The following is a 14,666-nucleotide window of genomic DNA, read 5'->3' as shown; positions in this document are numbered from 1 at the left end:
TCTAGCTTCTCAGAATGTGACAACCCAAATTCAAAATCATATGAACTAAGAGTTGTATAACTATTACATTTATTGAACAGATTAGAATAGTTCTCAATATCCCTGCCCAACTAATTTGGCTGGACGGCAGAGCGCCGGTCTCACTTCATGCAGGTCGGCGTTCAATCCCTCGACCGTCTAAGTGGTTAGGCTGCCCAACCACTTCGGCAGCCCAAGCTTTAACTTTCAGGACCAAAGGGTTTGGAGAGCTGGAAAATGAAGAACATGAGGACAAGGATGATATCTCAGGAAACAGAAAGAGGACGGCGGCGAGAAGGGAAGAAAGATCAGTGGCCTATCCACTGTGGATTAAAGTGGATAGGTGACTATCCAAGCGGACCTGTGGTCCGCTTCACGTAGTAGTTGATATTTAGTTTTCATTCTTTATACATCAACTGTCTACACGGCGGCTTGGAAGGCTTAACGGCTAGCTGAGGGCGAGGAGGAGCTCAATCTTGTCAGTGGTGGCTTGATGGAGTTGCTGTCTTGGAGGTTATGTGGTGGTAGATGCCAGGTGTTGTAGGCTGAGTCTTCATTCCTCTGTCTTCTTACTTCTTACTTCTGCTGGTTTGTCTTCTTCCTGCTTGGTTCGTCAGATTTATTGGCGGTCTTGCTTCTTGTAGATAGTTTGAACTGGTGTTCGAGGCTTCGTTAAGTAAGAAGTCATTCAGGCTGAACTTGTAGTTTCGATGTTTAGGTGATGTTGTTCCGACAGAGATATCGTCTTCAGATGAGTCCGCCGAATCAAAAGCGCAGACCAAGTTGCTTGCAGGTTGGTTAGTGCTTGGGTACTTCACGTTGATTTGTCTTCTGGCTTCAGAGCATCGTATTGTTGGCAACTTTGTTTCTTCTGGGTCACCATCTGCTTCGAGAAACTGTTCTTGACCTTTTGGATACCGTATGTAAAAAACTGGGTTGAAGTAATCTTCTCTTTTAGAATGGTGAGGTCGGTGAAGAGGTTCCTAGTGGAGGCTTGAACAAACATGGGGTGTTGGTATTTGGTGGTGTTTCTTGTACTTATGATCCTATTGCACTCATGTGTCATTTGTTGTCTGGTACTAGCGTTGCCGCCGAAGGGGGCTGAAATGTAGAGGACATAGCAGCTCAAGTGGTTGGGCAGGTTGGGTTGGTTAGGCACCATTCCTTTCCTCCCCGTCCCATCCCAAATCCTTATCCTGATCCCTTCCAAGTCCACATAGTCATAATGACACGGCGCTTTCTCCTGATAATTCCCTTTTCTTTAATATCCCTGGATTGCAGAAACCTTAAAAAGTTGTTAAGATTAAAATTGTATAAAATAGCCACAGGAAAACTCTTGGTCCGGGTTCGATTCCCGGTGGAGGCGGCGACAAATGGGCAAAAAGTTTCTTTCACCCTGATGCACCCTGATTTACTAGCAGTAAATAGGTACTTGAGAATTAGACAGCTGCTACGGACTGCTTCCTGGGGGTGTCTAACAAAAAAGGAGGCCTGGTCGAGGACCGGGCCGCGGGGACACTAAGCCCCGAAATCATCTCAAGATAGCCTCTTGGGAACTATATTTCAGTGTTATCCAATAGTCGACTAAAATGTAACCAACCTCAACAAATGTTATAACAAGGCAAATATTACATATTGGCTTCAGAGCATATATAACAAGAAACACCATATATAACAATGCAAATATAACAAGGCCTAACAAACAGATATTAACAAAGTTTTCGATTGGGCAGCAGAAAATAACATGATGTTTAACGGTGATAAATTCCAGGTACTCAGATACGGCAAAAATGAGGATCTTAAACATAATACAGGGTACAAAACACAATCGAATCTGCCCATAGAAGGAAAACAACATGTCAAGGATTTGGGAATAATGATGTCCGACAACCTAACGTTTAAGGAGCATAACCAAGCAAGTATTGCGTCAGCCTGAAAAATGATAGGATGAATTACGAGAACCTTCAAGTCCAGAGATCCCATCACAATGGTTGTACTCTTCAAATCACTTGTGTTGCCTCGTCTTGAGTACTGCTCAGTACTCACTTCCCCCTTCAGAGCAGGAGAGATTGCTGAAATTGAGGGAATACAGAGAACATATACAGCACGCATAGACGAGATAAAGCACCTAAATTATTGGGATCGTCTCAAAGCTCTCCAAATGTACTCACTAGAAAGGAGACGAGAGAGATACTAAATAATATACACATGGAAAATACTGGAGGGACAGGTCCCAAATCTGCACAGTAAAATAACAACGTACTGGAGTGAACGACATGGAAGAAAATGCAGAATAGAGCCAGTGAAGAGCAGAGGTGCCATGGGCACAATCAGAGAACACTGTATGAACATCAGAGGTCCACGGTTGTTCAACGTCCTACCAGCGAGCATCAGAAATATTACAGGAACAACCGTGGACATCATCAAGAGGAAACTAGATTGTTTCCTTCAAGGAGTGCCGGACCAACCGGGCTGTGGTGGGTATGTGGGCCTGCGGGCCACTCCAAGCAACAGCCTGGTGGACCAAACTCTCACAAGTCAAGTCTGGCCCCGGGCCGGGCTTGGGGAGTAGAAGAACTCCCAGAACCCCATCAACCAGGTATCAGCCAGGTAAGGCATTGGTTTAATTTTCATTAAGATTGTAGAATGTAGTCGCAGATGTTCTTAAAATCTTGCCCCCTCTCATCACCCCCCCCCCTCTCCATCTTGCATACTTAACAGTTTGTAAGGTCTCTTTGGCAAACGTACATTCCACCTGCCAGCACCATTCGCAGCTTCAAGGACACGAACGACAGAGTAATGAATCGTAAGGAGGAATAAATACATCAGGTACATTAGCTAAGTGGCAGGGATAGATACGGTGTGTCCAACTTTCCTACCTAGGTCGTGCTTAGGTCAGCTCTAGGATATGGTACGTTTTCGATAGCACATTGTGTCCAATAGTAAGGAGACGCCGAGGACGAAGGGTATACGCTAGGAGTGACTTGTTACATTTTCTGGCGGAATGTTTTACGTCGAATTTTTCAAGTTGCAAAGCTGAAGTGCAACACAGAAAGCATTAGCGGTAGAAGACCATCTAGTGAAGTTGATATATGGGCAAGAGTAGCAGCTAGTGTGGTTGCTTCGCAGCCTAACCTTCTAGGTATCCTACGATGTTCTGAGAGCGGTCCTTGTCTGTAAGACTCAACAGTGCTTGGGGTAAGAGTAGAGTAAATCTCAAATGCAGTCTTGCGCTCTAAGCGACTTTGTGACCCGTAGAAGTTGTCACAAAGTAAGGGAGTGCAGGGCGTATGTGGTCGCCCATTACTCCGTAGCCTAGTGCAATACAACAGTGAGCCTAGTCCCCGAGGCTCAGGCAGTGCCTGAGTGTAGCAGTTTATTCACCAGTGATAGTAAGCAGTGTAACGTGATGGTGAAGAAGCTTGGTAAGCCAGTGTCTTGGCTACAATATATACCCGAGACGTTATTAATGATATAACTACTGTGTTGCAGTGCGGTTACCTGAAAATCAGGGCCAACTGCTTTACTCCAAGTGTGAAGAGTCAAGTGACGCCCTAAGTCTGGTATGGGGTCGTGAACAGTATTCACAGTTTTAAGGGAATACCTCTGGATCTTCCTGCCGCAGGATTGCAGTTTGTCAGTAGCCGCAAGTCAAAGGGGACCGAAAGCAGGCGGCAAGTTGTACCGCCTATCACTTACAATAAATAGGATTCGGTTTGATCCAGTTTGAAGGATCCTCCTCTTCCCCCCCCCCCCCCTCACCCCCGGCAGTCAGTCACCAAGTATAGGCATTTAAAGATAGCTGCCGAGTGGACATTTAAACCTATGCCATGTAGGGTTTTTATTTATTGCATATTATCTCTTATTAAAACCGTGCTTCTGTTCTCCATTCTGTGCTTCTAATTATATGCCTGATTTTCTTAAGCCGAATTATTTATACAAAATATACATAAATCCGTGAGGAACTAAATTTTGTGTGTGGGTGAGGTGGGAAGACAACTACTTGCTATACTACCTCGGAGGGCCCTGGAGATGCGTCAAGCAGCTGACAACAAGGCCAAAATTCCAGAGCGAGTCCTGATCCCCCACGACACTGTCGACGAAGTGCCATAGGAGAGGTATATATCAATGTACGAGTTCATTAAGGGCACTTAGTCTCCCCTCAGGTATTGGTTTATTAATCGAAATCCCGATTTTGTCAGTTGAGTCATATTGTGAGCACTGGGTGACGGAGCTCCTATACTCCCGTTGTGAACAGTTAATCTGAAGCCAGAGTGTATTCATACACATTAGGCTTATATCGAGGTCCCTTTCGCAAGGACGAATTACTGACCCCACTCAGAATGCAACCCCACAACAAGCTGACTAACTCCTGAGTACCTATACATACTGCTAAGTGAACAAGCCATTAGGCGAAAGGAAATGTGCCCAACCATTTCTGTCCCACCAGGGATTCCAACCCGGAAATCTCGATTGTGCGTCGAGAACGAACCCGACTGTACTACCGGGACGGGAGTTACAGGTGACCGGTTTCCTGCTCCTGTGAGCCGAGAGGACGAGAGGTACGCCGTCCGGATCATCGTCTGAGCTTCCCATTCTGCTTCCCTCCGGTCGCGGGGGCCTGTAGTGAGTTGGTTCCTCCGCGATCACGACTGGTCTCCCTCTTATTTATTATTAACATCTATATTGACAATATTTAATTACAATTTTGCCTAATCTGAGGATTTCAATTAAGTCTTATTAAAGTGAGGATAATGCTGGTATTCACTGTCACACAGGACAGAGGTTCCTACACAAGACCTCTGGTCTAAACTGTAGGCTGAAGCACATATAATATCAAGGTTACAGTCAATGTTTTAATGTATGAATATGTAAAATCAACTTTTTATTGTGCACTGCCACACAAGGGCAGGGATGGGTTCATAAGAGATGCAACTTAAAAATAATAAAATAAAATTGTTCTTCATTCTTTAAAACGGACAAGCAAATTTTGGATAAATTGTTAGGATGTTGTCCAGTAAACCAAATTCAATGAAACAGTTACATAATTGGTGGTACAATAGGCCAGGAGGTCTAAAATCTTTTACTGTCTCACATTCAACAACATACTGTTCTGGTGAGTGCATTAAAGGTTTGTTACAGAGTATAGAATGTTACAGAGTATAGAATGTGAATATTCTGGTAGTGGCTCAGCCTCATTAACCTGTCAGATGTGTCTATAGCCAAGGCGAATTCGCGCAATGACTACATCACATTGCCTGGTCCGGTTACTGTGCTGACCATACAAATACCTATTATTACAAAACTTGTCATAACTTTTAATTAATATTGCAGGTTTCAGGTCTCTGGGCATTTCTTTGTTCTTCTAAATCTGAAGTAATTTCTTTAATTCGTATGTTTCTAATAATTGTATTAGATAATCCAAAGTCATAATCAGTGTTTTCTTTCCTGCAAGCCTCATTGGCCAATCGATCTACAAAGTCATGTTTTCCAACTCCAACATGGGATGGGATCCACACAAATTTTGTACAATAGTTATTATCATTGGAAAATATTACATTCCATTTAATATTACAAGCTACTTCAGACCCATTGTGATGGGTTATTTAAGGACTGCAGAGCACTTTTAGAGTCACAGAATATCACTCCACCACCATTGAGCTTAAGGTACTCAGTGGCTAGATAAATACCCAAAAGCTCAGTCTGTGTCGTGCTTGCCCAGTTGTTCAATCTCTGTGTACTAGACATAATCATTTCATTCCCTTTATATACTGCACATGCACAACCTGTTCTACCAGTGCCTAATTGCACAGAGCCATCAGTAAAGGCATAGGATTCAGTTGGTTTGAGATTTTGAAATTGACTGTCAATAGCTTCTAATGTCTAGAAGCTTCTAAATCTAATGAAACATCTGATAGTTTCAGTGCTACACATTTGTTTGACACTGATGGGAGTATAATGTAAAGAGACCTGCACATCTTACCAATGGGGAATATAGTGAACAGTTTTATCAGGATTAGGACACACATTCAGTTTCATAAGATTAATGGCACAACCACTGAGCCACACACTGTAAGGAGTTTTTGCGGCGGATTGAGGGAACAGTCAAAATTGTTGAGAATGGATCGCAATTTAATCTGAATAGACCTGGGGACCATTATTTTTTAACCCTCTGTGGGTGCTTTACTAAGAGGGAGATTATGACCTTAATCCCACGAGGAAAAACTAGGTAAGCACACTGGCTGAAGTGCCACACAGGATCATTCGTCTTATGCCAGTTCACGCACTTATTCGCAACCACAATGTCACCTGTTACCGCCCACAATCCCACCCACTCCCACCTGTTCACGCCCACAATCCCACCCACTCACATCTGTTCCTGCCCACAATCCCACTCTCTTGTATCTGCTTCTCCCACAATTCTACCCTCACACACAATTCATTTCTTACCAAACTTAGGTCGAAAATTTCATCCAAATATCTATAAATCGGCATTTGTTCTTTGCTACAACGTTCAGGGTAAGCTAAAACTTGAACTAATTAGAGTCAAAATAGTGCACGTAGCCTCACACCTTCCAATAATACTAAAAATGTTGAATATGGCTAAGCAAAAGGTAAATCTTACCAGAGTGGAGGAAGAATGAAGAAGGAAGGTATAGTGACGGTGAACATGAGCCAGCGCCAGTCCCTGATGAGGTAGGCCAACCCGCCCCACCACATTATAGCCAGCGCCCACGGCAGGAACACCAGGATGCCCACTGTCGATCTGTAGCGTGGCTCACACACTTCCATCACTGCACACAAAAATATATACATTATAGCTACCATTATTAATTGAGAATATAAAAGCACTTCAATTGTCCTCAGACGCAGTTGGCTCAGTCGCGACAGTCCCTGGTGGCGCAGTGATAACACTCGTCCAGCGCCTCGCAAGAAATTTGGTCTAGGTTAGTATTCTGGCCGAGGAGGATTGACTAGGCCCCAATCCTTTACTGTTTGCCTCTGTTCACCCACCCATTGGAAACCTGGTTATTAACCAATTGTCATGGACTAGCAGCTATGGGAAGGGAGAGCTCTCAGCCTGCTAGCAGGAGTCAGAAGTCGTCTACTCCTGTACCTACGAAATAAGATTATTGAACTTGTTCATTAAATATTTGGGCTTTGGTGCCTTCTTTCGATAATTACTTACTCGGACATTTGGCCACATTTCTTTACACCTGAGGCCTCTGTTCACCTAGCAGGGAATTGGTACCCAGAAGCTAATGTTCTAGACTAGTACCTGACTATCTACATCTATATTAAGAAATAATGTTTGTGTGTCTGTCCAACGTTGGATGCCAGATACTTAGGTTTAGTTTCACCTACCTTTCACACTTGAAGCATGTGGGGTAGGGGTGTATCATAGGTCAGTCGAGGTTGGCCCAAGTGAAATGCTTTAAGAAATGTTGACATTTATAAAGCGACTGTGACTCCATGAGAGTTTCATGGAGTTTAGCCTGAAATATTGGTTGCGTTTCCCATGGAGTTGTTCAGTGTTTTGTAACTAAATTTTCCATCAGATTGGAGAAACAGGGATGAGGGTAGGAAGAGGGATAGAAGGGGGAGATGGGAGGGGTGAGTGGTGTAGAAGAGGGGGGAAGAGACAGACTATCTATATCACACGGCCAGGTACCCATTCTAGTTTGCTATAAGCCAAACTTAAAGCTGAGGGTGACATTTTTGAGTTATGTACCCTGCCTATGGTATTCATAGCATAATCTCGGAGAGTGCATTTATATTACAAGTATTCCAGACTACTCTCTGGAATATTGACCAGTAATCAGAAATGTGTTCTAAATGAAAAGTTTAGTGCCAGTAGAGGAATTGTTAAATGGCTAAGAGCAGTAATGGTTAAAGAGTATTACACAGGTCATGTGTGTGTTTGTATTACACTACTTCCCGTTTTCTTTATAATGCACTCTAATATAATTTTTTTTAGCCCTCTCCGCTATCAATATCCACAAGAGAGAGAATGAATGTCTGTCTGTCTACTTGATGGCCTGTCTAAGGTTGCAGTTAGCCTCATGAACGTTGTATGGTGAATTGTGATTGTATGGCGTGTTATAAGATGGCAGGGGGTCGACCCCCCCACGCCTCTCCTTCAATAGGATTGGCTCCTGTAGCAACAATCAATGATTCCAATGACACCTGAAATATGGGTTTGATTGTCCACAGAGTAATAACAATAGACTTGAAAGTTATTATCTATGTTGAATCAACGTCAGAAATTTTAATTCAACATCGATAATGTTGATTGGGAAACCACTTTGGCTCGACGGTAGAGTGACGGTCTTGCTTCATGCAGGTCAGCGTTCAATCCCTGACTTGCATGAAAGTGAAAGAGGCTTGAGGTGTTGGCTGAAAGCTGCATTTTTAAAATACGTTTTAGATGAAAAATCGAATAGAGCAATACAAGGATTTGATCTGGATACTCCCAGCCACACACCTTAACCCACTAATTTATAGTATATTGTGGTCTGGAGGGTTAAGTGCGTGGTACCCAGGTTGCAGGTTCGAATCCCCGCATTGCTGGAATTTATTCTCTCATTGATCTATCGCGTTAATGTGATTTCCTTCGGTACAAGTTTTAGTATTATGATGTACTTTATGTGGGGCATGTTAATATATTTGGCATTCATAATTCCCTGTAATTTGTAGAGTGCTGATACTCCAAGTGAATAAGTTTGAGAGAAACAGTTAATATCTTATACTTCCTCATCACCAGGTGTTTGAAGTAATTTATTTATGCTGTTTCTGATCCCTTCTGCAATTACCATGGACTCATAAAATCGCACTATATTCATGGTAAAGTATCTCATCTCTGTTATAGTGTATTATACTGGTTATAGTATTATACTGGTTATATCTTAATTAACTGGTGTTTTAGTCCTTTTCTATTTAATTAATATAGTAGTTAAATATTTCAGCCTATGCTGTAGTGTTGCTGAAGCCAAATTGGGGATGACAGACAGAGGGTTGTAACAAGAATTACTAATGAACTATAACAGGGGCAGGGGGGGAGGGGGAAGGAAGAGGGGGTGGAAAAAGAGTGTGAGAGAGAAATTCTCCCGAGCACTGCCGGGTACCCCTTCTGGTAATCTATATGTGAGGGATCGGGGCTAATGCTCCAGAAACTAATTAATATTGAGGTGGATCTCCAGCCCATCTAACGAGCCATAACTCATGACATTGTCATAGGCTGCAATGGAGTGCAAGGAAAAGTTAACAATGTCCAATAATAATGGACGAGAGATAATTATGCCCAAATTTTGTGACCTAATGGCCACATCTCTGGCAGAAACTAAACAGCTTATCCACCCACAAATGATAACATAACCCATTTCAATTATAATGCATAAAAATCCTGATTATTTTGTATCGCCATCCAGTGACAGCTTGTGGAAAAATAGAATGGAGGGACTGCTGCACTGCAAGCTTAACACAAGAGATAATTAAAAGAAAAAATAAAGAAAGATATTATTAAACAAAAGGCATTATTAATAAACACGGAGTAACTGAGCTGCACCAAATGCAGCTCAATGTTGCCAGATGTAGCACCAATAAATCCTACATTATCGTACAGCATGAAACTTTTGTTTTTGTCTCGTTTTAATTAAAATGTTCAAAATTCTAAATTATTTTAATAATTATTTTGTATCAATTTATACACAAACTGTGCAAACTGACATATAAAACCACTAAAAGTGTTAGAAGCCACTTGCCTAAAGAGAATCCGGACTGTAAGGATGTCGGGTGCATGAGTCCCATGATGAAGCGCAGGGTCAGCAGAGCAGATATGTTGGGCAGCCACGACAGACAGTTTCCCAGAATGATGTACATAATCATGGCGAACGTCATCATTGTCTTTCTCCCATACCTGCAAGAAGGATACACTTGTCACCGTTCTTCCACTTGGACTGGCCAATAGAGCGACGGCCTCTCCTTTTTCAGGGTAGGTGTTCGAATCCCGAAAGTCCCTAGTAGTTGGCCATCGATTCTTCATCCTGGCTCATTATCCTCATATCTCATCTAAGTGTTATTTTGTCATACTGGCTTTAGTGTTGTCTCTTTTAGCTTACCTTCGTCACAGGAAGACCAACTGTAGTCACTATGCTACGTAAGTTTACCCCCTTGATCAGCGCGCGAAACTGAGAACTGACACTGTTCTCTCAGGTCGTGGAGCTTTATCAAGCTCGATCATAAAGCATTATGCTAGATATTAAACCAGAGGTCTATACATCAAAATAAAAGTATCTATAATAATTATGGCACAAGTGTAGTCATATTGACAGCAACATCACAGCTAGTTTATAATATCCAGCCGACTGCAGCAGCCAATCACAACTACAGTTGCCAGAGGCCAACACTAAAATTTTGTACAAATATTACCTTAAAATGTCGGAAAAATACTGAAAACAAATTAAAATTTATTACAAACAAAATATTTTCGTTGTTTTTTACCACAGATGTTTCTTTCATGTATCAAGGAGACTATTATAGTGTGTGTTGGTGGTGTTGATCCTTCTTTCTGGACAACCCAACCCACGACTCGGTAGTGTTTTATACTTCACTAGATCACACTTAGGGCGCTTCTGGCTCTTGGAGAGGGGCTCAACGTCACACGTTTAGGGGATGCGGCTCCAACACTTAGCCTCGTTGTCACGTGCACACACCCATTCGAGCCGCCGTGACTCCCAACTCTCTCCTTATGTGATATGATCTCCTCAATCCCCTTTGACTTACTAGTTTTCCGTCCTACCCTGTCCACAGCAGTGGTTCTTGGTTCTTTCTCTCTCTCTCCTTCTTTACTACTTCCTGGGAAGCCTCACTAGGACAAGGGCAAACACCAGCAAATTTAAATACATTTACTGGACCAAACACATACACAATACATACACACATACAATAATAAATAATGAATCCTACTCTCTGTATTATTTCAGTCAGGTTGCACTCCAACACCATCAGAACTCTATCATCAGCTTATCAAGTGGTATCCTATCTCCTGGTTCACCACCTGATACTATCAACCTCCTCAAGTAGATCAAGTCTTATAATACAATGTTGCCCTATCAGCAAGAAAATATATATATATCTATAAACATGTACAAGGAAAATCAGCGTATGAGTGCAATAACATATATATATAAGTATAAACGTTCCTTGATACACAACAATGATCAATCGATCACCCTATCAGTCCTAGAACACGTACATCTGTAGGTAATCCAGCCTACGACTGTAACTCTATACTTCAGTACAAACACCTTGGTACAAAAATGGAAAACTATCACTCGCCTTTCACTGCGTCTTACACGCTAAAGACAAACACTATCAACTCCCTACAAGTGATCATTTAGAACTTCCCTTCCACATCTGGAAGTTCACAACCCTGATCTCTTCAGGTTCTTCTGGGCTTCACTACCAGGATCCTCTGCAGGTCCTCCAGGCTGCTACCATGAAGTTTCCTTGAACAACTATGGTGCTTCACTACTTTCTACTAGGGTCCTCCACAGCTCTCCTGGCTGCTACACCATGAAGTTTCCTCGAACAACTATGGTGCTTCACCACCTCTACAGAAGCACGTGACACTCCTCTTCACTGCTTCTCCTCACAGCTCGAGGTCCTCTCCTCCACTACCTAGGAGTCTCATCAATTACTCCCTCTGTACTGGCTTCGAATGTTCTCAGCAACTTCTTCCCCAAAAACAAACCTGCAACCCCATTGACACTCCAATAAAAATGTTTCCCCTTAAACACATAAACAAAAAATAATCACACAATATGTTTGCCTCCAACATCTATCTGCTCTCTACATACTGTGAGAGTGGACTCCCCCCGTTTTGGGGCGGTCCATGCTCCACCTCGCCCGGTGGTCCTCACTCACTCAGGGAGGGTCCTCCGCCGCCAGGAGCTGGGCTCCGTCAGTTGGCTTCAGGCGGTCGGACGGGAGAGGACACGCTGCTCGTCCCTCCAGCTGTCTCTCTCATCTCCTCATCTCCGTCCTCTCATTTAGGCTTCCTGCCTTACCAAAACATTTCTAACTTATCAATAAACATCGCTACTGTCGCTGGGCACCACGACCAACTACAAGCAATCACTATGAACTGGCTTAAATCGTGCTTACCACAGATTGTCTGGTCGAGGGCGCTCCTCCCTCTGACTGAGGCTGGTCAGGGCACTCCTCACGGCCCACGATAATGTCTCTGGGCAGCTTAATAAACACTCCTCGCCGTCCAGGACTTGAGACCACAACGTTCCCAGCTCAATTCCACAGCTGGCACGTCTGCACACTTCTCTTCTCTTGGAGATATATCACCAGGGGGGTCCTTTCTGACGGGAGCTCAAACAGAGCGCGGCTTTCCCCCTGCGATGTCTGGCCTCAAGTGAGGGTCAAAGCCTTCCAGAAGCGAGCCTCACGCCTCCAGCAAATTATCCATATCTCCTAACCAGTCATTTATCTGTTTTCTTATTCACTGCCCATAATCTTAAACTCCGTGTAAAATTACCCAATTATTTTTACATATGAATCTTCATGTCTGTATTTCCGACCTCCTAGTCAGGTCAGGCTTGATAGAATAATTCTAAAAGGGGAGACTCGTTTTTCGGCTACCTGGGATCATAACAGAGATCTACAGCTGAGCATTTCACTAAATTTATACATTTATTTGCGGGCATCTAATTAGTCTTTCAAGAACCACCCAACAAAATAGGAACCCAAAGTCTGACCAAGTTTCCTTACACCTGATGCCTTTGTTCACCTAACAGTATATAGTTACCTGGGGGTTATAGGCTTCGTTTGCCGATTGGATCCTGCGGAGTCGTTGACTAACAGGCTTCCACTCTCCATGCTTAGCTAAACGAACTAGAGGGTTCAGTTCGTGAACCGATTATGTGCCTCTGTAATCCTTTACATCACCGCCCCACGGGATGGGTATGGGGTGCATAATAAAAAAAAGAAATTGAATTTGGGGATGTTTTTTAGTGACAAGGTCGGTGGTCTTTATTTTATAAAAACAGCCCGAAGCCAACCGAAGGAAAATTGGGAGGACCTCGATAAAAGAATACAATATGATACAAGGTATGTTTCCTGACAAAATGAATTATGTGAGCATTTGAGAACATGCTGGATGACATCCACGAGAGGACTTTTTAAATTAGTTATTTAGCATTTGAGTTAGTTGAGTTGAGTGAGTTAGCGTTTGAAAAATGAAGTATAGTGTCGTAAGCAAATAGTACAGGTATATAAAGCATTAGGCAAGTCACTGATGTATATAAGAAATGAGAGGAGTCCTTAAGTCTTGGTATGTGGGACCCCTGTGGTTAATGGAGAAGAATATGTCATTGATACTACGTATTGGTGACGTAGTCATGAATACGACTTAATAATGGTCGAGGACGGACCGAAACGTCGTCGTTTCTTCATCTTGAAGGAAACTCAACACCTTTCTCAATCAGTTTAAGATAAACAACGAAGCACTACCTAATAAATTCCTTGTAACCTACCTTACCCCTCTATTGTCAACCCATGTCTGTTTTTTAAACAACGCTGTTTGTCGACCTAATTGTATTTGTGCTGCTTTTTCAGCCATGTTCCCCCCTTTTTTATCTTTATTTTTATTTGTTCTCAACACATTTTATTCTTTATACTCAATTAGTATTAAGTTTTAGTCATTAATGTTTTTCCTGCCCGAAACGCATTGCGTAATAGTGGCTTTAGGCATTGTATGTACTAGCTCTATCTATAAATCGATCAATTTTTGTAAAATCTCTTGTATGTATGTACCTTACCTGAATAAACATTTATTTATTTTTTATTTATTATCTTCTGGTGTGTGGTTTGGTCAACATATTGCTGACTATTCTAGAGATGACTATTCTACTCCTTTAACCCATGTTGCATAACTAGAGCCGTCAGTGTAGTCAATAGAGAAATCCTGTAACCCGTGTAGTAAGGATGACAGGGGCCGTCAGTGCATGACTGCAGCAGGAAAAGTTAATAATTACCTGTCTGAGAGCCAGCCGTTGAGTGGGGAGGCGACGCAGGCAACGATGTAGTACATGCTGGTGTACGTTGGCCTTAGGGACTTGTAGTTGCACACCAGCTCGAACTGAAACACACTCTAGCTGTAATGATAACCAGCTTCCCCTTACTTAGTGCTATAGTTCAGCTGCTCTAAGCTAGTTTTATAGAGTAGCTTTTCTTTAGTTAGAGAACTGTATAGCAATTCTTCCCTAACAGTTTTTGTTATAGTTTAAAGAAACTAAGTATAGTAAGGTAACATCCAATAACAAATTACATGTCTTCAGAAGAGAATGTACCAAAGCATTACTCTCTCACGTCCGAAAACAAAAGGCAAGTTGATAGTAAAATAATCTTAATGATATCCTGGCTAAGATTGTAAATTTCAAATTGTTTGCCAGTGAACTCAGTCTAAATGGAACTTACAGACATTACAGTTTCATAGTACACACAAAAATTGATCCTTTAAAATACTCTAGAATCATAGGCTAACAAATTTGAGTATATTAATAAACTTTGGTTGTGGGGAGTTATGTCTTCATTCCAGCCTACTAAGTTGCCTGTCGAGTCATGGCATCAATTAAACC

The 14,666-nt window shown here is 42.4% G+C and overlaps 1 protein-coding gene across 1 annotated transcript in view; it reads right to left on the bottom strand.

Moving 5' to 3' along the window:
• Window positions 1-14,163, bottom strand: part of LOC138349858 (organic cation transporter protein-like) — a 29,415-nt gene extending 15,252 nt beyond the window's left edge. The window contains exons 1-3 of the mRNA XM_069329617.1: window positions 14,064-14,163; window positions 9,780-9,934; window positions 6,644-6,812 (exon numbers count right to left, since the gene is read on the bottom strand). Of these exons, the coding sequence (XP_069185718.1) occupies window positions 6,644-6,812; window positions 9,780-9,934; window positions 14,064-14,119 (380 nt within the window). The 5' untranslated portion in view covers window positions 14,120-14,163. The remainder of the gene's footprint in view (window positions 1-6,643; window positions 6,813-9,779; window positions 9,935-14,063) is intronic.
• Between the last annotated feature and the right edge of the window lie 503 nt (window positions 14,164-14,666).

Source organism: Procambarus clarkii, chromosome 22, assembly GCF_040958095.1.
Source record: "Procambarus clarkii isolate CNS0578487 chromosome 22, FALCON_Pclarkii_2.0, whole genome shotgun sequence".
In the NCBI taxonomy this organism is placed as follows: Eukaryota; Metazoa; Arthropoda; class Malacostraca; order Decapoda; family Cambaridae; genus Procambarus; species Procambarus clarkii.
Note: the sequence above shows the minus strand (reverse complement) of the source record. Positions and strands in the feature narration are given on the sequence as shown.